This window comes from Callorhinus ursinus, unplaced genomic scaffold (genome assembly GCF_003265705.2).
Source record: "Callorhinus ursinus isolate GAN/ISIS: 27379988/994484 unplaced genomic scaffold, GSC_fseal_2.0 scaffold1, whole genome shotgun sequence".
NCBI classification, from domain to species: Eukaryota; Metazoa; Chordata; class Mammalia; order Carnivora; family Otariidae; genus Callorhinus; species Callorhinus ursinus.
The window spans coordinates 36,797,411-36,823,769 of record NW_027397063.1 but is presented as its reverse complement, the minus strand read 5'-3'; the positions used below and the strand labels follow the sequence as shown (position 1 = coordinate 36,823,769).

Sequence of the window (26,359 nt, the reverse complement as noted above, 5' to 3'; positions counted from 1 at the left end):
GAATCACTTTCCCTTTTAGGAAGATTTGCTTTCTCCTCCCTTTACATCTTTTTTTTTTTAAAGATTTTATTTATTTATTTATTTGAGGGAGAGAATGAGAGAGAGAGAGAGAGAGAGAGAGAGAGAGAGAGCATGAGAGGAGGAGGGTCAGAGGGAGAAGCAGACTCCCTGCCGAGCAGGGACCCCGATGCGGGACTCAATCCTGGGACTCCAGGATCATGACCTGAGCCGAAGGCAGTTGCTTAACCAACTGAGCCACCCAGGCGCCCTCCTCCCTTTACATCTTAATCAAAGAATTGTATGACACACTTATGGTATGGTATTGGTGTTTACTATGGAGGTGTCTGCCTCCCACTCTAAAATGCCCAGGAGGTCAGGAATTGTGCATAGTTCTTCCCAGCAAATTCACTGTTGAGCACAGAACTAGGCACAGAATAGGTACAAAATTTCATTTTTTTGAATGGTATGCCAGAAGGAATACACATATAAAGATGTTCTCTGTAACTAATTCTAGACCAAGAAAAGAGTTACTGAAATAAAAGAAAGGCAAATCAATAAATCCTAAATTCTTTGCCTTGTACAATATATGAATTTGAAGACAAAGAAAACTTCAAATTTTAGCCCTGCTGCCTATTAACTACATGATCTCGGGCAAATTATTTTTGCTCTCTCAGTTTTTGCATTTATAAAATGAGGATAATATTACCAACTACATATGGGTTTCAAGGAATTAGATGAGAAAATGTATAGTTAGCACAGTGTCTGGCGATCGTTGGCACTTAAAAATGTTGGTGTACATTTGCTTTCCTTCCTTTTTGTGCATAATTATCTGCTTCCTCCTTATATTTGTCCATCATGTAGCAAAAAATAGTTTTATAAAAATGGATCATTTCCATATTTTATTGTAGTTTAGTACTGACATGAAAATTCTTTTATATCCTATGGCAAAGTAAAATGACCACTAGTTACACATTTTATTTAGTACAGTAAATTCCCAATTTTAGCACTGAAATTCTCATGTCTCAGGCAAATTTGGATGGTTGGTTACCTTATCCTTTGTGTGCTCAGCACAATGCAATTAGAAGTTGTGGGATTAGAGTCGGATAATGTGATATTCAAGACTTTTCCACTTTGGGCAAGTGATCTTTCATAACTCACTTATGTTACTGCCTGTCTCCTTATACCTATGCATTTGTATATTTGTATATTACATATTATTATATAATAACACTTCCTCCATTGTGTGATATGTGAGATTAAATGAAATAATATGTTTAAAACACAGAGAACAGTACATTATACTAAATACTGAATCACCCAATAACAGCTTAAAGAATGAATGGATAAATGCAAATATCACATCTTACCTTACTGGCTAGATGTTGAATCCTAAACTAAGAAGTGGCTTTCCGAGTTAAAAAGATTCATAACTGAAAATGCCTACAGTCAGTATATTTAGGAGCTTCCTTGATGGTCTCAAAAGTCCATTTAAATCCTATGTACCTGATTTCACTCATATTTGGAACATAAGGAATAGTGAGGAGGACCACAGGGGAAGGGGGGGAAAATTGAATGGGAAGAAATCAGAGAGGGAGACAAACCATGAGAGACTCTGGACTCTGGGAAAGAAACTGAGGGTTGTGGAGGGGCGGGGGGTGGGGGGATGGAGTAACCGGGTGATGGGTATTAAGGAGGGCACACGTTGAGATGAGCCCTGGGTATTATATACAACTAATGAATTGTTGAACACTACACCAAAAACTAATGATGTACTATATCCTGGCTAACTGAACATAATAAAAAAAATCCTATACACCTGAAATTGACAGGTTTGAAGTTGCTTTAAAGAACAAGATGGTTTCTCCTAGAGTTACATAATCAAAATGGGTATTTTCTTATTTTAAATGACATACTATAACATACAGTTTCTTGGGAATAACTAGTGTAGGAAATAGATTCTAATTCCTACCTAACAAGCTATTCTGCATCTTCTGTACTCTACATATTTGTACCTATAACAATATGTTTCACGGTTAATTTGGAATTGATTTTATTTTTTTAATATATTTTTTTAAGATTTTATTTATTTATTTGACAGAGAGAGAGAGAGAGAGACTGCGTGCACAAGCAGGGATGGTGGGAGAGGGAGAAGCAGGCTCCCCACTGAGCAGGGAGCCCAACCCAACCCAGGACCCTGGGATCATGACCTGAGCTGAAGGCAGACACTTAACTGACTGAGCCACCCAGGTGCCCCAGGAATTGATTTTAACCTTAAAGCTATTTGAAACTCCTGAATCTCTATGATAACTATGTTGATTTGGTTCCATGCTTTGTCTTAATTTCTTTATTTTGTTTTTTAAATTTAGATGTGATCCAAATGTCCTGAGAGAAATGCTGAAGAATAAATTATTTTATCCAATAACAAAAACAGCTGAGCAGAAATTAAGAGAAGGGATTGCATTTCTGAAAACTGTGGCATTTCTTAATCTAGATTTGTTTCAGAGTAAATGAAAGGTGTGAGGCTAAAGAAATGAAACAATTTTCCTGCCAGTTCCAGAGAGCAGTGGCATACCATCTGCATCAATTAACTTCAGTAATATTCAGTACTATCCTTTCTACTGAAAATTACCATATGGGCAAAAAGACTTCTCCTTAATTAGAAGTGTCTTGTTGACAATGAAAGTTACTGCCAAAGATGCCTAATGTTAGACTTTGTTTCCACTACAAGACACTAACCATATTGCAAAATTTTAATAACATATGCATTTTTAAGAATGGTTTTCTTGATTTTGTACTGCATCCATATTTACAAAAGTATTATAATGACAATGATCAAATTAAAAGTGTATGTTTTGAAATTATCTGATTTGGGACTTTGCTTTCAACCATTGTGAAAGAAATGATTATACAATATTCAATTGATTATTGTGTATATAATTGATTATTGTATGATCAGTTATTTAATTACCATTAGGTCACAATGAACGAAATGCATTAGACAATTCTCATAACTTGAAATACTGTGTAATATCTAAGTTAAAAACCAAATTAAAACAGGGGTGCCTGGGTGGCTCAGTCAGTTAAGCATCTGACTCTTGATTTTGACTCAGGTTATGATCTCATGGGTCATCAGATCAAGCTCTGCGTCAGGCTCCATGCTCAGCAGGAAGTCTGCTTGAAGATTCTCTTCTCCCTCTGCCCCTCCCTCCACTCTTTCTCTCTCTAAAATAAATAAAGCTTTAAAAAAATTAAACTATGCATCAAATAAATAATTTTATCCTGCCTTTGTTGTTTTATTTTCTGTGAAAACCTTTTATGTAGACAATTTAACAATAGATACTACATCTAAATCAGCACATATGTAATGACTAACTTTAAAAAGAAATTTTTCAATATGCCAGGTACTGTTCTAAGAGAAGAGTTTTACATGTGTTAATTCATTTAATCCTCATACCAACCTTTGTGGTGGGTATAATTACTAGTTCAGTTTAACAGTTCAGATTACAGATGCACTGAGAGTTTAAGTAACTTGTCCAAGGATGCACAGTGAGCACAGAGCAAAGGTTTGAATCCAGGAGATCTGGCTCCAGAGTCTGCATGCTTAACCATCTTCTTATACCCCAAATGATACTTGGGTCTCCATTAGTAATTTGGAGACATAAAGCATTACTCTAAGTGTCTGTGCCTCATCTTAGAAACACATCCTGTAAAGTTATTATGGACTGGACACTTTGTTGCTCCCAAAGATGTTTTGTCCTTCAGAAGTTCTACGATTTTAAAGCCTTGTAAAGCACTATAATATTCTATATAAACAGGAAATACATGCAAGGAAACTTGCTGGTAAAACCTTTAGATTTTGCTTTCTCCATTCTCGTACATCAATTTATGATAATGATTCTGAGGTTCTTTTACAAAGAAATGTTTTAAGAGAGACTCTTGAATCTTTTGAGAGGAGGTATCATATTTTCCAGTCGTGTTTCAAATGTTATGCCTTATTTCTGGCTTCAGAAGTGTCTTATGGTTACATAATTAATCCAATATTCAGTTTTTTGGTCTTTTGTATCGTTCACTAATCAAAAGAAAAGCAACACAAAATTTAAAAATAAAGCAAATGTCTAGAGAGGATATAATTAATACCGGTTACATAGGTTATTTATGGTGAGATTTTATTATAAAGGAGAAAACATTTGCTAAATGAAGCACATCTATGATATAAATTAAACTACTAACTACTTTCCTTTTTTCTTATAGGAAAGTTACTACTTATTTTTGAGACTTTTCTGCAATTTTTACAAGGAGTTTAATTAAAAAAGAAAAAAAGAAAAAGTTCAGTTTTGCTAATTACACTTCTTTAAGACCTCTGTGAATAGAACTAGGAAAAGCCAACATTGTGCCACCAGGCAATTTCTACCATGCTTTGTCCTACAAGGCACAAGAATGAATGCTGAGATGTGACATGTTTTATAACAGGGTTGGTCTATTCCCACTTAGTTATGTTCTTAAGTGGCCCAGCAGCCCATGAGGGCATGCATGTGGCCCTGTGGGAGAGGAAAAGGCATTTGAACAGCTCAGTTGCTTATCATGTTCCCAATTGAGGTGAACACACAGAGACACAACAATTCCCACCAACACAAAGATTAAACACTAATTCACATGGAGACCTGGCTAATTTAGCAAGCTGGATAGGTTTTTTAGAATTTTTCTTTGTGAAAAGAAAATGATTCTGGGATGAATATTTTGAAAGTGTTGACAGTTTCTTTGAATAGCATCAAAAATAGATAACACAATTTATAATAACAAAACATGAGGATCTCTAGGGAATAGATATATAGTCTCACCTAAGAATTTAAATAGCCATATAAATAAGGTCCAGATTTTTAAGATGCAAACTTCTTCAAATGATATTAAGAAAACGAAGCATTTATGCTGTCAAGAATGCATAGCTAAGGTCAAAAGCTAGAACTATTTAAAGAATCTGAAAATAGTAAAAAGTACTAGTAAAGAAGTAAAAAAGAACTAGTAAAAAATCTGGTGATCATTTAAAGACATTTCATGTCCTCGAAGAAAAAAATAGAAATTCTCTTTGTAAATATTCAAGAATTTGATATCAAATGCATCATGCAGCTCTGATTTTTAAATTTTTCTTTTAAACACACTGTCAATCTTGCATAAAGATAATGATGCTCATTTATGTCAACTAAACATAACTTTATGTAAAAAATATTGAGTTTTTAAGAACCTGAGATTCTTCATTTATGGACTTCAAGGTGTCCAGAGGCCTCCTGAAATTGTATACAAATATTTACATATATGATCATATGTCAGTTTTCTTGGTGAAGAGTCTATTATTTTTGGCCAAGAAACTAAGTATAACCCATTAGGAATCTGAGTCCATGACCTGTACTACAACATCGGGACTCCATAAGAGTCCTTAAACTCATAAATTGCAATAGATTAAAGTTTTTAGAAACTGAATGTTACTTGAAAGTTGGAATTATACCTTCAGTTTTGTGTATGCTCCCATCCTGACTTCTCTTATCCCAAGTGGTATCTTCAAGTTGTCTTCTTTACGTTTTAAATTATTTTCTAATCTTTTGCATATTTCTCCTCAGGTAAGCCAAAGAACCACACTCTTTGGAACCAATGACTTCAAGCGATAGAGGAAGCTAATTGAACGCAACCTTGACATTATCTGGCCAGCCCGTCTTGCACAGGTTTTGGAAACTATCAGTATATCCCAAAAGGTGTTTTTAAATAACTCTCTAATGTAGCAATAACAATGTGAAAATATTTTAAAGGAGTTACTGGTGCATGACTAGAAATACAATCACTTAATGTCACCTTCCTTGTGCTTCTGTTGGCTGGGTGTGGTTTCTCTGTCATTTTATCAGTGACTCTCTCTTCTCTATGCCACTCCTCAGTCTTGAAATAGAATAATATTGGTCTTCTGCCCACTCCTGCCCCAGATTTCCCATCCTAGTTTTTTTTTAATAGTTGCAGTTCTGCAGAGTTTCCTTCTGAAGTCTGCAGATGCACAAACTTTCGAGGAGAGTTCTCTAGGGAGAACTGTACAAATGAGTATTGATTAGGGCCTATTGGGTCCTATTTGGAATCACACAATGGCAAGGAATAAAAAAACCAGGAGTTAGGAATCCAAATAAAAGTTTTTCCTTTTTTTAACCATAGTTCACATTTATTCAGGATTTTACTTTGTACATTTAAATCAGTTTTTCCTATACCTTTTATAATTAGCTTTTGGTTTAAGTAGGTACTTGAAAACACTCATTAACGCACCCCTCATTCAGGGTAATTGGCAACATTCTCAACTGGAGAAATGTATAAAATATAAACCCTTCAATTAAAGAGCTTTTTTTTCCCTTGGAGATCTCTTACTTAAAAAGTAAACCACCCTCTCTTAACCTTTATGTACATTGATTGCAACAATATTTTGTTAAAGATAAAGTAAGGCAAATTGTCATATATACTATATAAAAATATAAAAAGAATAATCATCCTCGGAAGAACTATAGCCAAACTATAGAAATTATTTTGTCAGAAATGATTAATTATGAAATGTCAAATTATGGATCTCAAGCAAAATTATTGACCTTTTTTGGAATGCCTAAACATATAAAAAATGAAATGGTTTACTTTGATTTTCCTGAACTGCAGTTCGATTGTATTTAAAAGTTGATTTTTGATTTCCATTGTTGATTTCCCTTGGCATACTGAGTTAATGCCAATTTTCCTTAACTTATGGTATATTTCAAAGTCTGCCACTTAGTTATCTGTGTTACTGCTCTTCTGCAGTCCTCTGTATGCATCAAAGTCTGATAATATCATATTCTTCCTAACGTATTTCTACCATTTAAACTATATGCCTTCTGAATAAGAAAAATTTTTACCTGGATAACAGTGCATGTAATATTTACCCTGACTCCATATCAGATAGGATTTCACATGAAATATGGAAAGAAAAATATTGATAATCATGGTTAATGGACTTTGAAGACATTTTAATATTGGCTCAGCTCTGTAAGTCCTTTGCTATAGGAATTGTCTAGTTGGATCCGTTATCAGTTTATAGAAAACTGGATTGTGAATTCATTTCCTAACTTTGCAAGTCAGGGGCACTCACGAAGATATGAAAAAGTCTGGCTCTTTGAGTATAAGGCTCATCCAAATCTTTTTTCAAATGTTAAAAAAATAAAATAATAGTACTTATCATTATTAATTATATATTTAATGATTGCAAATCTGGTGTTTGAGTGCCCATGTGTTAATATTTCTCTTGTTATCTGATTCAGTGTAAGCAGAGAGGGAGTCTCACGGGATTGATTCACTCCATCTTTGCCATTTATTTTGACCCCAACACATGGAATGCAATGAAGAGAGCTCAGATAAAAATGTCAAAAGAGGTGTTTTATAAATAGCATTGTATTTAAAGCACAGGCAGACAAACTGAGATGGTGTTTCAGAAGAACAGTCCCTCCACAACTAAAGAGCTTCCAAGATTAACCACAAAGGAAGTATTAGGGAGATCTTGGACATTGATTTCTTTCAGAATTTATCTGTTTTTAAATCCCACATGCTGCCAGTTTCCTTTGTTTTCTCTTTCACAGACTTTGTTAATAATTGACAAATTATTAGCAAATTATTTAGAAGAAGGGCATCAATTCTTTTCAGGGAGGTAGAATTTGATTTTAACAGGGAAGAATACAGCAGGGAAGACTTTGATTTAAAAAGTATAAGAGCAGTTACGTCATTCTATCTTCTCCTCTTTCAGCTTCCCTCATCTCTTATCTCCTCCCCGCCCTCCTCTCTTCTCTCCTGTGACTTTTCTTACTTCGTTGGTTAACTACTATATGAAAGGCACTGCATTAAATATATGACTATACTTGCTATTCAATTTTCAGCCAATTACCTTCTGGTGTTCTTCTCTATTTGGAACTGAGAATAATAACTCTTTATTATGACCTTTCTAGAAAAGAGAAAGGTCATATAAACAGTATAAACAATTGACAATGGTTACATAAATACCAACTTCAAGCTTATCTGCTTTCTGGGTGTCATGAGTCAATGACTCTCTCATTACTGCAGTCAGTGTAAAAATAACTACTATAAAAACATTGCTCCTTGATAGCACAGTGTGACATGAATGTGAAGAAACTATTTTACACAAGACAGCATCACATATCTCATTTAAATTTGATTAAGATAAGTTACTGGGAACTAAATTATCACCATCATTAGAACAGGTGTTGTGATTCCTTGAATGACATAGCTAATGTCTTTTGAAACCCTCGAAGTACTGTGAAATATAATCAATTGGGAGAAAGCAAATTAAGTGCCGCCCCGTGGCCATCAACCTTTGGCTAACTGTTTAAAAATACCATGGTACAGGTCAAGGGAGGAACTGCTTTCTTGATGATGTCCTCAACTTGAAGGGTTATGAGTTCATCTATTAGACCACAAAGAAATCCTTTTTTAAAAATATGAAATAAACACTTTTCATGATTATGGCTTCATTCCTCTTTACACAAAATTATAAAGGAAATTCTTGGGAGATATGCTGTAGATGAATGGGAGAGGATAAAAATTACCTTTGAAACTGTAGCGGTCATTACTGAAAGGTGCCAGAGGATGTGTACAGGGATCACTTATCACAGTGATAGAAGCCAGGAAAAGGGAGTTGAGTTAATTTCAGTTTGAGGGAATAGGAACAAGTTTAGATCTATACATTTTTTATGAAGCAATTTTGTTATACTTGATTTGTATGTAAGTCATGAAAACTGAACTGAGTTTTCTCTCCTATGAAAGCTGGAGGCAAATTTAGCTTAAAGCCGAGAACAGAATGCTAGAGTGTTCTTTCAGATCTCTCTCTAGAAAGTTGTTTCCATGTATGTATTATAGAAACATCACCTTTCTTCTATCATCCTCAGTGTTTAAGTGACAAGGGTTATTTATTTATTTATTTTTTACCAGTGATGCTGAATAATTCAAGGCACTCCTGAACTTTGTGATGTCATTTCTGCCAAACATACCTAAATCCACCAAGATTTGTCATTAAGAGTTAAGAATTAAGCCATTAAACTACAAATCATCCATTCCTCAATTCCAATCACTGAGATATTAATATTATATGTGAAAACTGCCTTTTTATATTTTCAGGTAACTCTGAGAGCTTAGCTTATATAGATTTTTATTTCTAGTCTTTTGCATCAACACCATCACCACCAACAATAAGAATGACAACATTTCCGTGCAATGGATACCAGTTTTGTTTCTAAAGAGGAAAAAAAGTGGCACTCATTAGAATTAAAATTGCTAATTTTTAATTCACGTAATTTTGGTTCTTACTCTATCAGTGGCCTTGTTGGCTGCAAAGCCTCCAACCATTATCAATCAGTAATTATCCAATGAGAAAACCAAATTACATCAAAGCATATTTACAGTTTGTTATTTTGTATGTTCTAATTAAATAGGCAAGCGTAACTGAAAAGCAACTAAAAAATGTAAGTGTAAGAATCTTAGGCTTTGTTAGGATAATTTTGTCAAGAAAAGCAAGAAACGCGCATGTTGGAATTTTGTTTTTATTGGATTTCCTAGTGTCTTCAAACATTCCCAGTATTGGTTGGCTGGGCCAGACCCTCCTGAATGCACTGGTGTCATGACTATAATTTGTGGCATAATTATTAATTATGATAAAAAACACAAGAATTATGATAAATAAAACTCCAAGAATCAATATCCTAATTCTGTTTTGCTCAGAGACATATAAAATATAAAGCGGGCTTGTATCCTTCATACAATGGAAGAAGGCGGCTAGATATCTTAAAAAATGAGAGGGGAAAAATAATTTGTGATTGAAATACTACCACAGATGATCCAAAAAGTGATTTACTAAACTTTGAGATTGCACTTTAAAATGCTCAATTTCCTATATTTTGTTTCTCTCATTAATAAAACACAGCTTTGGTCAGATTGATATTTTTAGGGGAAACTGAGTATTAATTTTCTTTTTCAAAAGGTTCTTCCACATTTGCTACTTTCTGGCATTTCTTCCAATCATTTCTCTTGAGTGAAATGAAATTTTAATTAAATCTGTATAAACTCGTCCAAATATGGAATTACTCTTTCTGTTACTAACGTTGTTTTTCATTCTCTTTGCTAGCCAATTCCAAGCGGCAAAGTAGCTCAAATTTATCTTTATTTTTATTCTTGAGTTACAAAATTTGGGATTTAAAGCTCTAGCTCTTATTCATGTAAAAATTATTCTAGAAGCAGCAACAGCATGATGCTAATTGGGTGCTCAGTTTACAGAGCCTTCTTCCACTTCCTTTGACTACTTCTGAAGCATTAGATATCATAAATGTGGTCCCTGCAGTAGAGAAAAGTCACTTGCATTTCCTTTCAACAATATAGAAATATTTATTTTTGTCTTGTGGATCTTTCAATTGCGAGCACACTCTTATTGCGGTATATGGTGGCAGAAAACATCACGTGAAATACCTACCAGCCGGAATCCTGGGGGGCAGAGATCCTCCCCCTGGCACTGGATGCGGGGCCTGGATGCTATTTAAAAACCCTGCCCTCAGGAAGCTGGGGCAAAACGCCTCCACCCCAATGGCCGGGAAGGATCCTTTTAAGAGATAAAAATGGACATTAATCAAAATCTTCTTTGTGGAAAAGTTGTTGATCATTTAACTGGAGGAAAAAAAAAAACCCTATGATTAATAAAGACATCAAACCTTAAAAGAAGCAAAAAAATGAAAAGGAATAGAATGCATTTTTATTCACAAACCTTAAAAAAATCAACTTAGTTTTTGAAAAGAAAGCTACTCTTAACTAGTTACAATCTAACACGGTTTAAAAGAATGCTAAAATAAAATTTCTAAGCCCCCATTTGGCAAAGTGGATATAAATGTCATCGGGGTTATCTTTTTGCAGAACACACATCCACGAGTTCCGGAAGACAACCTCAGCAGGATGGGACATCGAAGGCCCACTGGAAGGAGCAGTGCTTTGCTTTAGGTATGTCAGCAGCAGTGCGTTTTTGAAATAGTGGCAAGGAAATCAATATATACAATTCTTAATTTGTTATACTTTTCGGGAGAAGACGTGAGAGTTTGCAAAGTTAGAACCACATGCTTTTTCATTTTCAAGAAGGCTATTATGAAGAAAAAAAAAAAAAACCCAAAAAACAAAAAGTAAATTACTTGGAAGTTTATCCCATAAGATTGTATCATGAATTGTAGAAGAAAACACTGTCAGAGCTGGAAAGGACATCAGAGATCATCCAGATCCTCATTTTACAGACTAGCAAACTGAGGCACAGGAAGGGGCAGAGGGCTGCTGCTGAGCTGGCAGACTCCTAGGACAAAAATCTTTCCACTATAGATTAAAAATAAATAATGAGTCACTTCCCATTTGGGAGATTGTTCTTCTCCGAATATGAATTAGAAACCCTGCAGTTTGGAATAATAGCATTACAATTTGGTGTCTCAATGACCTGAAAGACACTAAAGTCATTCAGAAGAAAATTTAATATCCAGGCACTATCAGTGCCTGAGCAGCACTGGTAATTGATACGGTATATCGAAGTTTAATCACAGTAACACCCTCAAAGCAAGTTACGCTGACAGTGGTAAGGAATGCATATCATTCGGGGCCTCTGAAACCCCCACCAGGCCCAGCAGTTTCCGGATAAAGAGACCTGGGATCAATCCTCGCATGCTCAGTTTTAGCAAGTCCTGAATTTTTGAAGAGACTTCATTCTGTTCCTTGACACAAATTTTGCCCCTAAAATACGTTAAAATTGAAAACCTCATTGAACTCGGACCAGGATTAAAGGGACCGGGTATACCTGCCACTCTCTATACAACTTGCTTCTATGGAAAAAGTTGTTGCTAAAGAAAAGCCAGCATTTCTTAGATCTTTAGAGATGTTTTAATGGATGAGGCCTGTTCATTGTACATTGGATTAAAGGAAGCATAGAAAGAAAATCATATACTGTAAATAAACTCATTTTGTTGTTGATTTTGTGAGGCTTTAGTAAGACGGTCCGGCAGAGTTTGAGTCCCTTAAACATTAAGAGATGTGGCTAATGTGCCAAGTAGTAGGCCAGAAAGTGTTCTGGGGTAACTTGTGATGAACAGTGACTCTAATTTCTACTACATGGGGGTATCTACCATTGAGCAAAAATGTGTCCTCATGTACACGCATCCCACATCGCCATGTTTCAACGCTATCTGAGAAAATACCCATAGCCCAGGAGCATCACTGAATACCAGGTAGAGATAATTATATATTTATTCTGCATTCTTAAAGTTACAAAAGCAATGGTGATTTTGCTTCAGAGAAAATAATTATAAGAAATACAGATTGTAATATAGGCTGTGACAAACAGAAATATTCCAATTCTAGCTGATTATGGATTTATTGAAGCCAAGTGACAGGAAGCTTGGTTCAAGAATCCTAGATTGAAAAGAAAAAGAATAACATAATCATGTACAGGAAAGAAAAAGGAATATAATTAAATTATCACAAAGGAAATTTGAAGAAAAACAAAAGCATGTAGAGCAGACTTTAAATAATGTTAATATACTTCACATTTAGAGATTTTTATCTTTGTGTTTGCTATTTTAGCCATAATCCTTGCAACTGTTAACTTAGACACGATGTCCATTATTTTAACTCCTTGAAACGAAATACAAATATTATTTTATTGCTATGATTACACTGATAACTATTATTGTGGTTGTGACAGCCTGTCATATTTAATAACAGCTTTCATTTTCCTAAACTTGCTGCATCATTCATAGTGGTTTTGTTATGTTTCTTTACTGTGGGTTAAAAGGTCTTTCATTTACTGTGGCATCTCTTCCTTAAGGAACTGTCATTTTTTTTTCTATATATGAAATAAACAACAGGAAAAGCTGGTGTACATGAATACACATTCAGTTGAAATATCACATTATGTGCTAACAACGCCTTATCATTTCTCTCCTTAGGGTCAGTCATGTCAGTAGAGATTACATAAAACACTACAGCTCTGTTTTCACAATTCAATAATGAAGCTGAATTTATTCTTTATTATAATTCTCTTATCTCTTAATCTACAATAAATTAAGTTCAGGAACCTTTTGGGATTGGAAAGGAAATAATTTTAGTCTGGTTTGCTGTAATGCTTAAATTGCTGGCTCTTGCTGTTTTTATTTTTTTAAAAATAAGTAATTGTAACAAAGAAAAAACGAGAGAGAGATGCACAAACCAGGAAACAGACTCTTAACTACAGAGAACAAACTGATGGCTATCATAAGGGAGGTGGGTGGGGGGATGGGGATTAAGAAGTGTACTTGCTGTGATGAGCACCTGGGTGTGGTATGGAGTGTCCAATCGCTATACTGTATACCTGAAACTAATATTACACTGAAGTGGAATTAAACAAGAAAACAACAAAATAAATAAGCAAGTGTAGAACTTAATTATATTGTAGCCAAAGAAAAAACAACAGCTAGTATCTGAAGCAGGATAAATGTAAATGTCCATCAGCATTTTGTTTTTAGTTGCATTCAGTATACCGGAGTATTTGTCAGAATAAACTAGGCTTTTATTTGATGAGAGTACTCCTCCCTTTCATTACAAGTTTGCAATATAAGATGTGTCACTTCACACATGCTTTTCTAAATCTCAAATAAGTGAGTTTCCAGTTTGTTAGTGACAGTGGGTTAAAGAGACACCATAATAGGATATTGGCATTATATTGTCTCTAATATAGAGTTGCCAGATGATGGGGCATCCTGTATTTTTATTTGCTAAATCTGACAACCCTACTCAAATATAATTTCAAACATTTTTGAGTATCAAACTCACAAAAGATACTATTAACTACTGGTATAAGGTAAGTTAACGTAAGTCACTGGCTGCAGGAGTTGATGATTTATCTGTCCTTCAGTAGTTCGGTGGTCATTGATGTCCCTTAGGGACTACTGCAAATTATGACTAGGGGAAGACATTATTTAGTGGGTGAGGGTCAGGATGTATGCTAAAGGCATTGTAATAACTGGTATACTCCCTACACAAAGGAGAATTTCTCTCAAAATGCTAGTAGCACCACTGAGAAACCCTGCATGAGAACAAAGCATCCTAAAAAAACACAGTTGGTTGCTGGTGACCACAATGTAAAAAAAGCAGAAGTTGACATGATCAGCCTGAATTCTGACATCTGGTTTGATCAGTTAATGGAGGATTCTGATTACCTAGATTATTTGGAAAGTAATCTGGCCTGTAGAGTTGCCAGTTTTCAAAGAGTTAAAATAAAATATATTTAGGGGTGCCTGGGTGGCTCAGTCATTAAGCGCCTGCCTTCAGCTCAGGTCATGATTCCAGGGTCCTGGGATTGAGCCCCACGTCCGGCTCTCTGCTCAGCAGGAAGCCTGCTTCTCCCTCTCCCACTCCCCCTGCTTGTGTTCTCTCTCTCACTGTCTCTCTCTCTGTCAAATAAATAAATAAAATCTTTTATATATATATTTAAAACTTAAACTCAATGAAACAAAATCATTTTCAATTTGATTTGCAGCAATTTCTTTGAAATAACTTTACCTTGGAAATTAGATATCATTAAGAATTTGTGTAAAAAGATGACTATGACTTTGAACTCTTCATGCCTTAATTTCCTCATACATAAAATGAAAATAACAACTCACCCTACCTAATGGGGCTGTATGTAAGGATTAAATAAAGGTAAATAATCATAAATATAAGACAATATTATTAGATGGTTCTATTTTTTTTTTAAGAGAGAGCGAGCAGGGGAGGGGCAGAGGGAGAGAAAGAATCTTAAGCAGGCTCCACACCCAGTGCAGACAGAGCCTGACGTGGGGCTCGACCTCACAACCCTGAAAGCATGACCTGAACTGAAATCAAGAGTCAGACACTTAACCAACTGAGCCACCCACATGCCCCAAGAGTCCTAATGCTTTAAAAAAAGAAACCTCTTTGGGCGAGAAATTGAGGTAGACTGATTAAATTTTTCTAATGCAGAACTACCTGCCTCCCCCACATACATAGACAAAAACCTAACAGAAGAAATCCCTTCATTGAAGATTACATATCAATAATTTAATTTTGCCTGAAAAGTTTAATAAAAGCAATAGCCCTATAATATGATTTTTTTGAGATGTGGTTCCTTCAAATTGTCCCCATCTGGTTTTACTTTTGCAGATACTCAATTTGATCTATGTGTAGACAAAGAATATCTAGACTCAGTTGAAGATAATTTAGAATTGTAAACTTAAAATACATGCACACATGTGAATCAAATAAATTATGAATAAAATATAGTCATAATACTCCCTGTGGAGGATGCTCAAACATTTTCATTGTTAGAGGTGTGTGATCAGAGAATTTTGGAGAATGCTTGTTTAAACAATAAAACAGTGAGAAAAATGCCAAAGTATTCATGAAGTAAAACAGTTACTTCAAAAGCTTAAACAATTAGGGCAGGGCCTTGTTTTCACCTGGCCCAAGGCAGTGATCCTAGAATTCATGCTGCTCCTTACACAGTGGTTCTCAACCTTGGATATACATTAGAAAATAGGTAGTAAAGGTCCAAGCAAATGCATTGAACACACAGAAAATAGAAAATCTATGTCTTCTACTCGTAAAAAGAGTTGTCAACCGTAATGTGAAATGCAGGAATGACCTAATCTGATATAAAAAGAGATCACAAAAAGTCCTAAATAGATAGCATCTTATGTATATTGTACATGAGTGGTATGATTATTATTTGAAATCAAGTATCAAAATAAGCTGAACTTGTAATCAGATCCTAAATTGATACATCTTATACTGTTAGTATATAAAATGAATATTATTTCAACATATTTTAATTTTATTCCTTTTATATTTTGTGTCTTAGAGTAAATATAAAAACATAACACAGCAAAACAGAAAATATATATAACGTGTAAGTAAATTAATATTCAGAGTAGAGTTTGGGTTCAAACCTGGTTACTGACGGGTGTGACTACAATTTTGGAGAGCTGAGAATTGAGTATGTATTCATTCAGAATAGAGATCCTTTCTTCAGTCTTAAGAATCCAGTATCTGTAACTGGCACATAGTAGCTACTCCATGGCTGTGTGGTTTAGATTAATGATGGTACCTCTGAGCTATAATGTGAATAACTTCAAAGTTTAATGATAACATAGTCTGTTAAACCAAATGCTACATCAAGGGCTGTTTTCCCTGAGGAATGTTTTGATTATTTGATTATTTTGATACTTGATTTCAAATAATAATCATACCATACTTGTAGAATATACATAAGATGCTATACATTTAGGACTTGAAAGATTCTCTACTCTTTCTCTACTTATAGATGTGTCTCCCTATCTATCATCTATCTCTCTCTCTCTATCATCAATCAATTTCACTCGTCCTTTGTCAGCGTGTTTCCTTCTACTCTTGTGTATCTCATGTTTTCTCTCCTGTGTGCTTTTCTTCTATTTCTGCTACAGTAATCTATAGATTACACATTCTCTCCTCCAGTGAGAGAAGTGAAAGAAAGCCATAAGCCCGTTGTTTGTTTGAACACATGCCTCTTAATTTTCTGTGATGTGGATGAAGCCTCAGACTCGGAGTTACATCACGACGGAAGGAAGACAAGCAACAGTAAGAAGAACCATTATCATGTAAGGCATTAAAAGAATGTATTTTTACGCCATAGAAACCTTTGTTGAAATCTCTTTATTTAATAACACATAGTCTAGGAAAAACTAAGCTGCTGTGCCTAGTTTAGTAGAGAAAAGATTCCTGCCTTAATCATGAAGCATGAGGTGGGCTGGCTGGAACCCCAACATAGTCTGCTCTAACTTGATCAGAAGCTGCACGGAGTAGGGTTTTAATAAAGGCAAGGTGAATAAGTGGATTGAAAAAATGATCAGATGAGAAGGGACAAATTGCTCCTTAGGGAAATATCTTACTAGGATCTAAGGAAGTACTCAAATTGCTCAACTGCTTCCTAGGCCTATAGTAACTTTCTAATGACTAGATGAGAGCTAATTTTCAATTAGGCTTAACATGTGAAAGAGAACCATTACATTCATAAATAACTCATTCATAGACTTAGTCATTTGCTCAGTAAATATTTATTGAAGCACCTATTTTTTTTTAACTTGGCGTTATAACACACATTTCTAGTACAAAGAGAGGAAATTAATTTTTGATAGGATACTATTATTTTCAGGAAATGATTCCCGCCTCCTCCCCAGGAAATGATTCTAAGTTAAGCCAAAGTTATAATTACAGAATTTTTTCCATTTCCTAAATTATTATAAATGGAAATATGCCTACAATTACATTAGTATTTTCCTGTTTAGCTAACTAACTACACAGCTAATCTCCATGAAGATTCTTCAGCACCAAATACAATTAAAGATCGTGCAACCATTACTGTTTTGTTTTTGACTTTTTTTTTTATCCTTCAGGTCACTGCAATATGAATTTTATAGATTTCTCATCCTGTTGTTCTTCAATAGGTCACAATAAGAGTATTGAAGCAAAAAGGGCAGTTTCATGGCTAGATTTTTATGAGTTATTTCTGCAGTGCTTTTAAAAAGAAATTTTCAGCTTTTTCTGAGTTATTTTTAAAATTGTAGGCTATGTATGATAAAATTAGGGTTGCTGTAATTTTATAAAACTATAGCATTAACAGAGAGAATTAAGATATTTTGAAGCTGATCAAAATAAGACATTTATTAAAAATGCATTTTAATTTATATTTAAAATAGACATTGATATTTATTTACTGTTTTAAAGATTTTATTTATTTGACAGAAAGAGAGAGAGCACAAGCAAGGGGAGTGACAGGCAGAGGCAAAGGGAGAAGCAGACTCCCCGCTGAGCAGGGAGCCCGATGCGGGGCTCGATCCCATGACTGGGATCATGAACTGAGCTGAAGGCAGACGCTTAACTAACTGAGCCACCTAGGCACCCCAACTTTTAAAAACAAATATTTTAAATGTCTGAGTTTCCTCATCTGTAAAATGATGAACTTGGACTAGAACTTCCCTAAATTTCCTTTAGTTCTAGAAGTCTGTTTATATAATTTTTATTTCATTTGTTTTATTGAATTAAGCCTGTATTTCTCCCAAGTATGGATTATGTCCAGTGGTCTTACCTATGTTTATATGTGGTGGGACTTGAAATCCTAATTACTAAAAAAGTGTCCTGACTAAATTTGCAATATGCCAGTACATTAGTTTTAATAGTGACAATGCCCAGGCTTGAGACCAGAATTTTGATTCTACCATTCAGTAGCTGATTCATCTTGGGTAAGTTATTTAGCTTCTCTGATACTCAAATTTCTTCATTTGAAAAATGGAGCTAATCATAAACGTATCACTTATAATGGTTTACTGCAGACCATACAGGAAGTGCCTATTAGTGGCTGACAGTAAGTGTTCAATAAATGAGGGATAAATATTATCTTCCTTAATTCCCTAAACTTGACCTACCCCTTCATGTCTCCATGCCTCCATGATATCTCCTTCTCTTGGAAGGCCCTTCTGTCCTTCTTGTCTCTGTCAAAACATGCCTGACGTACCCAGGGAGAACTCATTATTCTTTCCTCCATGCCCCCATATGATCTTAGCTACTAGAATAGAGGTAGAACGCTATTATAGATACAGTATTTATTTGTTTACAATTTTGCGATACCAAACTCAAATGCCTTTAGGACCCATCAGGTACAGTAAGTTAGTATATCAAATTGATGACAAAAAAGATTGATGACAAAGGCATTGAATCAAATATGAAAGTTCTGCCTAAGGGTAAAAAATTCAGGTGTTTAAGAACACCGTAGAAATCAAATAAAAGAACACTGTAGAAATCAAATAAAACCCATCTCTTAGCTGACTTCAGCCTGTGGGCTGCCATCAGCCCTGCTTGCAGGTTTGTGTCCTCTCTTAGGATTTGATCCCTTAAGAACAGGGACAAATCATGCATGTCTTATTCTCTATAGGTCCAGTCCCAGAGTTTGCACATAGTAGGAACTCAATGTAATATTTATTGAGTTGAATTAAAATCATATTTATATGAACAGTTCAAAGGCAGTTTGACTTTATCTGGACATATAATAGACGGGGTCTTCTTGATGTCAGAGATTTTAAAACCACCTATACTCTAATAAATATCCTCAAAACGTGTATAAAGTTCAATGAGATTTGTGAGTTTCCACTTTAAATGCTGATGAAGAGCCAATATTTAGGAACCAGGGACAACTACAAATCTAAAAAAGATTTAAATTCTTGAGTTCTTTTATTTAGGAAGTGGTGAAGGGATGACCTGAAATTGAAAAGCACGTCTTCCTGACTGAGTCATCACACTGGGCATGGCTCGGCAGATTACTACTCAGCCTTTTCTTTCTGGGCTCAGACTCTAAAACTATATGCTCTTTAAAAAATGCTTTTACACCTCAGGTGCCAAGGCGTCAGCTAAGGAGCTGTTAAGCAGCATTTATCAATGTGTATGAGAACTAGATCTATTTAGCTTCACAGCCAAAGTGTGCTATGTATTTAATACTTATGAACTATGGGTATATCTGTCACATTATTAAAGGGAAGTTTGAACCTTTAGTATACTTGATAAAGAGGTCATGAGGCAGGCTGCTTCTGCCTTTTTGTAATTTTCCATGGCTGCCTCCAGTTGGGACTAGCCATTGTTTGCTAGCATGTACCCTGCTGTGTTGTTGTCTCTCATGTACAAAGTATGAAAGAGAATATTCTGGATTTAGTTTCACTTCCAGATATTGATGATAACCTCCTTGGGAGTCTTATCTACCAACAAACATGTTAAAACATACCAAACATGTCTTATTTAAGGCTAAGATATATTTAAATTCCTATCAAAGATTTGTTAGCTTTTTAAGGTCAGAATGGTACTGATTTGGGAGAAAGGTAAACTAAGAAACAGACTTCTAACTAGAGAGAACAAACAGAGGATTACCAGAAGGGAGGTGGGTAGGGGGATGGGTTAAATAGGTGATGGGGATTAAGGAATGCACTTGTGAAGAGCATCTGGGTGTTATATGGAAGTGTTGAATCACTAGATTGTACACCTAAAACTAATATTACACTGTATGTTAATTAACTGTAATTTAAATAAAAACTTTTTTAAAAAGAATGGTACTTATTTGGCATCTATACAGTATGGATTAGATGGCAGGATAATTTGGTTTATTAATTATCATTTTGAGAATTTGGTCTTGAAAATATCAAAGAGCACAAGAAGTTTGAAAATAATTGAGAGTAGCTAATAGAGAACAAAACTAATCAAGACCCTAATGATTTTACACCAATTCTGATACCAGAAATGTATGATTGGTGTGGCACCATAATGATAATGGTCGTGGCCACGACATATCCACTTTTCCAGGTAACCACTTTGCACTTGAGGTACATGTGTGGGATTTCCTTCCCTGTCCCCACCCGCATAGTGTAAACACTTAGGTGAACACCTCCCTAAGTCCTTCCAGTTCAGATCATGTTACTCCTCATTTAAAAAAATTCACAATCTCACTACTGCTGAATACAAACCCAAGGAATAAGTATGGTTTCAGAGGTAAGTGGACCAGGTTTCACTGCCTTCAGTCCAGGCCATGACTCTCTTCCTACTCCACCGTGGACTCATGAAGCTGCAGTACCAGACGTGGGAGGAAATCAGTCTCTTGGCCAAGAAACTCTACCTTGCCAGTCCTGTGAAGACACATGTGGTTCTCATTCTGATGGGAGTTTGTATGTTAAATAATACATGATTTAATTTGTTTGGTGTCTAGAACAGACCAAGCTCAAGATGCAAAGAAAATTGAGAAATTCTATAGTCAACTAATGTGACTTATGGTAGCCAAGGGATTCCCACAGTGTTACCATGGAAACAGACCAACCAATTTGAAACGAAGACTGTTTGTCATATGCTTAGGCAGTAAATATCTTTTGAATTTGAGAAAGTGTTGGGACAGAATATACTTTATGTAACTAAGTGGGCTATTTAGAAGCTGAGAGATCATTTTTTGTACTTTGTTTTCTAGTGTTTACTTTAGAGAGCCAGGAATGTAAATGCTTTCAGTTAAAAAGTGTTTATTTAGTTTTGGAAATTGAACAGGAAATGCATCTATCCTGGAAGCTTTTTGCACATTATTTGATATTGGGCAAAATATATAATTAGAATAGGTGATTTTGTATCAGTAATTTGAAAATGAGATATCAATTCTTCTTTAAATTTGGTTAATCTGTCTTTAAAAGAAAATTAAATATGACCATTTTGTTTGTTTGGTCTATTTCTTCTAAAGCATAAAATTTGTGCTGATGATGCCTAACAAATATAAAATATAATGACTGGAATTAACTGCATAGCAGTATACCTATTTATATAGCATAGTGTCCATTATACCTAAAAGTAATTGTAAAAACAAAAATGCTTCACCTTAAACTTTCCAAACTTAAACTATATTTTTAAATATAAGGGATTCATACTATCATTAGTTAGTTTGAGCAAAGACTTATTTTGAATCCAGTTTTCTGTGTTCAAAAACAACTGCAGTTATTTTAAATGCATGATGATCACTAATGGACTGAAACCACCATATTATAGAAATATTTGCCACATAGTTCCCATTTATATTTTCTCAGAAGGGCTAAGGATTTTTGAACAGTTAAATCTTTGCATACTTCTATGACACCCGTGCCCATTTCTCTTAACCAAGGTGTTAAGCATGATTGTCATAACTGTTATGCTTTCTGTTAAACTGAAATTATGATAGTATTTGATATTTATCTTATATTTGTAATCTGAATTTTACCACCTAAGTGTAACGTTCACATGTTAATTACATTCGTATAGTTTTTGTTAAAAAATGGTTTAAAAAATTCTTGACTTTTTACTACAAACACACTAGAATTTTCATTGTTTTTTTTTTAAGATTTTATTTATTCATTTGAGACACAGAGATAGAGAGAGAGAAAGCATGAGCAGGGAGAGAGGCAGAGGGAGAAGCAGGCTCCTCACTAAGCCAGGAGCCCAATGTGGGGCTTGATCCCATGACCCTGGGATCATGACCTGAGCGGAAGGCAGACGCTTAACCATCTGAGCCACCCAGGCTCCCCTAGAATTTTCATTGTTATTTAAATGTTTTGGTCATTTCTTCCAGCACAAAGTAAGAATGCCTTATCTTGGACTAACCCATTCTAAATGCCCTGCCTAAGAGGGTCTTTTAAGAGGCTCTCCATTTTTTTTATGGCTGGAATAACCTTGCCCTCATCTGTGTTCCCTCAGGGGGCAGTAAAACTGCCACGGAAAGCACATAGGTGCTAGAGTCAGAGGGATTCCGTTTTAAGACCTCCATGTGCCCCTGCTTGCTGGATGACCTTATGCAACTCCAACTCCCTGAGCCTCAGTTCCCATTTTGGTAATAGGTGGAAAATAATCTGTTATGAAGACAATTACACAAGATAGTGTTTTATTTTTTATTTATTTGAGAGAGAAAGAGAGAGCACTTGCAGGGGGGAGTGGCAGAGGGAAAGAGAGAATCCTCAAGCAGATTCCCCTAAGTGCAGAGTCTGATACCAGGCTCGATCCCATGACCCTGAGATCATAATCTGAGATGAAATCAAGAGTCGGATGCTTAACTGATGAAGCCATCCAGGGCCCCTAAAACACCAAGACTTATCTATAGTTCTGGTGAAGCCACCCAGGTGCCTGTACAAGATAGTGTTTTAAAAAATTGCCTGGCAGGGCGCCTGGGTGGCTCAGTTGGTTAAGCGACTGCCTTCGGCTCAGGTCATGATCCTGGAGTCCCGGGACCGAGTCCCACATCAGGCTCCCTGCTCAGCAGGGAGTCTGCTTCTCCCTCTGACCCTCCCCCTTCTCATGCTCTCTATCTCTCATTCTCTTTCTCTCAAATAAATAAATAAAATCTTTAAGAAAAAATAAAATAAAAATTGCCTGACACAAAGAAGTCACTCATGTTAAGTCCTCCCTACCTACCTTCCTTTCTTGACTCTTTCCCCTCTTTCAGTTATATACTATTACATTTTTCCTTATAGTATAATTCTTTCTGTTCATGACATAGCTTACAATAAGTTCCATAAAGAGTCTCTCATTTTTATATTTTCTGACAGAACTTGGCATGGTATGTTGCATAGAGGGGTCAATAGTGAAGGTAACTTAAACACAGGAAGCATAAAGCATATCCATGTCTCTCTGACTCATGACGATGTTATTGATGGTTTTGACCGCGATTTCTAAGGGTGGAATGACCAAATCCATGCGACTGGTTTAATGAGTTAGTCAAAATTAGTCATAAAAATGTCATGACCTGTAAAGCCATTCTCTCTGGCTCATACGCTCTTTATTCTCAGACAGACAACTGGACACTTAATGACACAAGCAGTCAGACACATGGCCTCCACACATACCCTCTCTTTCATTTCTCTCGGTTTTCCATACGTGCCCTCTCATCTATATCCTTAAGGGACGAAGGGACAGACGATCTCAAGGGCAGAGCAATCTCGACTGCTTAAGCCCCAGAGAGAAGTGTGGCACAGAACTAGAGATGCTGTTCTCTGAGGGAGAGACTGACTCACCATTCATTCTCTGTGCGCCTAATTCTCCCAGATATGAGCCAGCAAATTTAACTGTGGCCTGAAGCAGACACTGTGTTGGGATCTATCTCCAAATACGATCCTAAGTGTGAAATGGGCTTGAAAAGAGTCAGGCCTTACTCAGTTTCACATATCTCTTTTTTTTTTTTGAGGCAATTCCTATTTTTAAGCATGATGTCTTTGGGAACAATATTACCTTCCAGATCTGATCTGAGGTAGCGCTCATTGCTGGTAATAAGGGAGAAAAAAAGAAGCCAGCTCAAAGAAGCCTGATTTTATCCCTCTTCAGCCACACAACCTGGGCATGGCCAGATTGCCTAAGATCATATTGCCCCTGACAATCTGCCAGCCCCTCGCTGTGCCACCATTTTCACTACTGCTTACCATTAGGCTATCCCTGGCAGGCCATTAGACTGAGTGAAAAATGGAGGTCCAGGAACATCCTGTTCTATAAGAATTGCTGAAGGAGATTCATGGGTTGTATAAAGAGAGAAAGTGAGAAAAAGATAGCTAGCAGGTGTTGTTCACTGTTGAAAATACCCCCATTAATGTATTTTTCAGAGCCAATTCCAAAGCAATTTCAGACTCTTGTGTTATTAAATTACTGGTTCACTTAACATACATGCTTTTTATTACATTTTAAATATTGGCCTGGATATAAATTTGGGTGGTTTGCTAAGATATTCTAGTGGTGGTGCATGATTATAGCTTCTTGGATATAGTGACAGTGTGAGAGGAACGGCAGCTTCTGATATGATATATCTGGAGAGGAAAACATTTGGAAGCAGTTTGAGTGCGTTTTATTTCTGCATGGACTCTTTGGGCACCCAGCCACTTTCAAAGCATTATTTAACAAATTATGGCACCACAAAAAGTATTTTATGCTCTGGATGTTAGTTTTCAAAAGAGGAACCAATAAATGTCTGGAGTTAATATCTAAGAGAAGTACTGGAGTGAGTTAAAATTAAAAGGACATTTTTATTTGTAAGTGAAAAATAAAAACTTCCTGCCTTCAAAGTATTACATTCAATTTTATTGCTATTTAGATAGACTCATTTTGTGTACATGTTATATTAATAAAGAAAAAGATGCTTGTTTATTGATACTTTTAAGGGGCCAGATTATTATATGGTGGTTAATTTATCACCAAATGTTACCGTTTCAGGGTTTAGGGAACAATGGTATACTTTCGTTTATATTTGATTTATAAAATAATCCAAACAAAATGGTTCTCATTTACCCTTTAAACACTGGCACGTGGGCTCTGAAATGGAGCAGATCACTGTGTAGGCTTATCGTCTGAGCTGTGGGCAAATATTGTGTCATATGAATCACCCTTTCGCGTCAGTAAGTTTGGGCCAGTACAGAAGTGGGGGGATGAAAATACCGCCCAGAAGAATGCTGCTCACCCATGGGAGGGAAATTTAGTGTGCTGGCGGAGGTAATATCCTAAATGGCACCCTGGTGCCCTAGAAGACTTAATTCACTTCAGCTGAATGAGCAGCTGGATCAAGCTCAATCATTGAGAGTTACCCATTCATATTCAAAGGCATATAGATCTCAAATGGAATGTTCTTTAGTTGGGTGCATATAACTTTAGGGTAACCTGCGTACAGGGTTGGGAAAATATAAATGAGTGCAGCCTAATTAGAAAGCTCCATTTAAACTTGCTTTTCAAATCACATTTTCACAGCACTGAATGGCAGTGACCTAAGAAGATGAAGTACTTTCAGGAAAGGAAAAAGCAAGTGACAATATCATTGCTTAACTGTAATCACAAACTCTTAGTTTGGAAAGAGTCCCAGAAAGTTCGTACTTAGGTATAGATTTAGATTTATTCCACCAAACTGTATTTATAGAAAAAAAGTGCTGGCAGAGATAAATAATGGAGAGTGAATAGGCTTGTCAAGAAATAAACAAGGAAGAGGAGATAGATTTTTTGGGTAAATGACATATATAGATCAAAGAAAAATGGCTGCATAAAGATAAAGTTGTATGTTTGTGTCCATATGTGTGTGTTTATAAAATACTGATTTATCAAACTTTAAGCACAATATGATCCAATGAACAGATGTGAGACTTTTTCAAATATTCAGTCTTCAATGAGACAAAAATACTTCATTTTCCTGAGATTTTTTCTTTAATTTATAACATGTGTATCATGAAAAAAAAAGTAAGAATAATCTCCACTATGTGAAGAGATCCCAAATGAAACAACTTAAAAAAACTAAATCAGGCCCTTACATCATATGCTGGGTACTCCACCAAAGGAACAACCTCAGTTCGTTCTTGATGGTGGAGGAAGGTCCTACGTCCTTAGTCGTGATCTGACCTCATGCTGGCAAAGACTGACAGTGGCCCGTACATAGCTGTTTCCTTCTTTTTCCTAGTCTAAGAACCCCTGATTTTTAGTTGGCACATGGCTGGCCAGAATAAAGACCATATTTTTCCAGCTTTCCTATGCATCCAGATGAGGCTATGTGATTAAGTTGTATCTGATTAAGTAAAGTGTAAGTGTACCTAAAAGGAAGAAATATGCCGGGGGAGTGTTTACCCTTTTCTCCTTAAAGCATGGGACTTAAGCAACCATCCTGGGCAGTGTGCTGGAGAGAGGCACTCAGGAAGGAGCCTGGGTCTTTGAGAATCATGAAGCCCTCCTGTTAGCCATTGATTGATTACCTCTGGATGTTGCTTAA

At 35.8% G+C, this 26,359-nt stretch overlaps 1 protein-coding gene and 1 pseudogene across 9 annotated transcripts in view; one reads left to right on the top strand and one right to left on the bottom strand.

The window, feature by feature from the left end:
- The window catches only part of EPHA6 (EPH receptor A6), an 831,631-nt gene that overhangs the window by 135,147 nt on the left and 670,125 nt on the right, over positions 1-26,359 (bottom strand). For 6 of the 9 annotated variants that reach the window (XR_012378040.1, XM_073892326.1, XM_073892340.1 and 3 more), the window contains one exon: positions 10,517-10,642. The exons of 2 other annotated variants lie outside the window; for them this stretch is intronic. Coding sequence is in view for 6 of the 7 variants with exons in the window: in XM_073892326.1 (XP_073748427.1) it covers positions 10,517-10,642 (126 nt within the window). In the remaining variant the exon portion in view is untranslated. Of the gene's footprint in view, positions 1-10,516; positions 10,643-12,341; positions 12,478-26,359 lie in introns of those variants that run through there. One more of the 9 variants, XM_073892362.1, reaches the window with a different exon arrangement.
- On the top strand, positions 20,663-20,955 carry LOC112820454 (signal recognition particle 9 kDa protein-like; annotated as a pseudogene).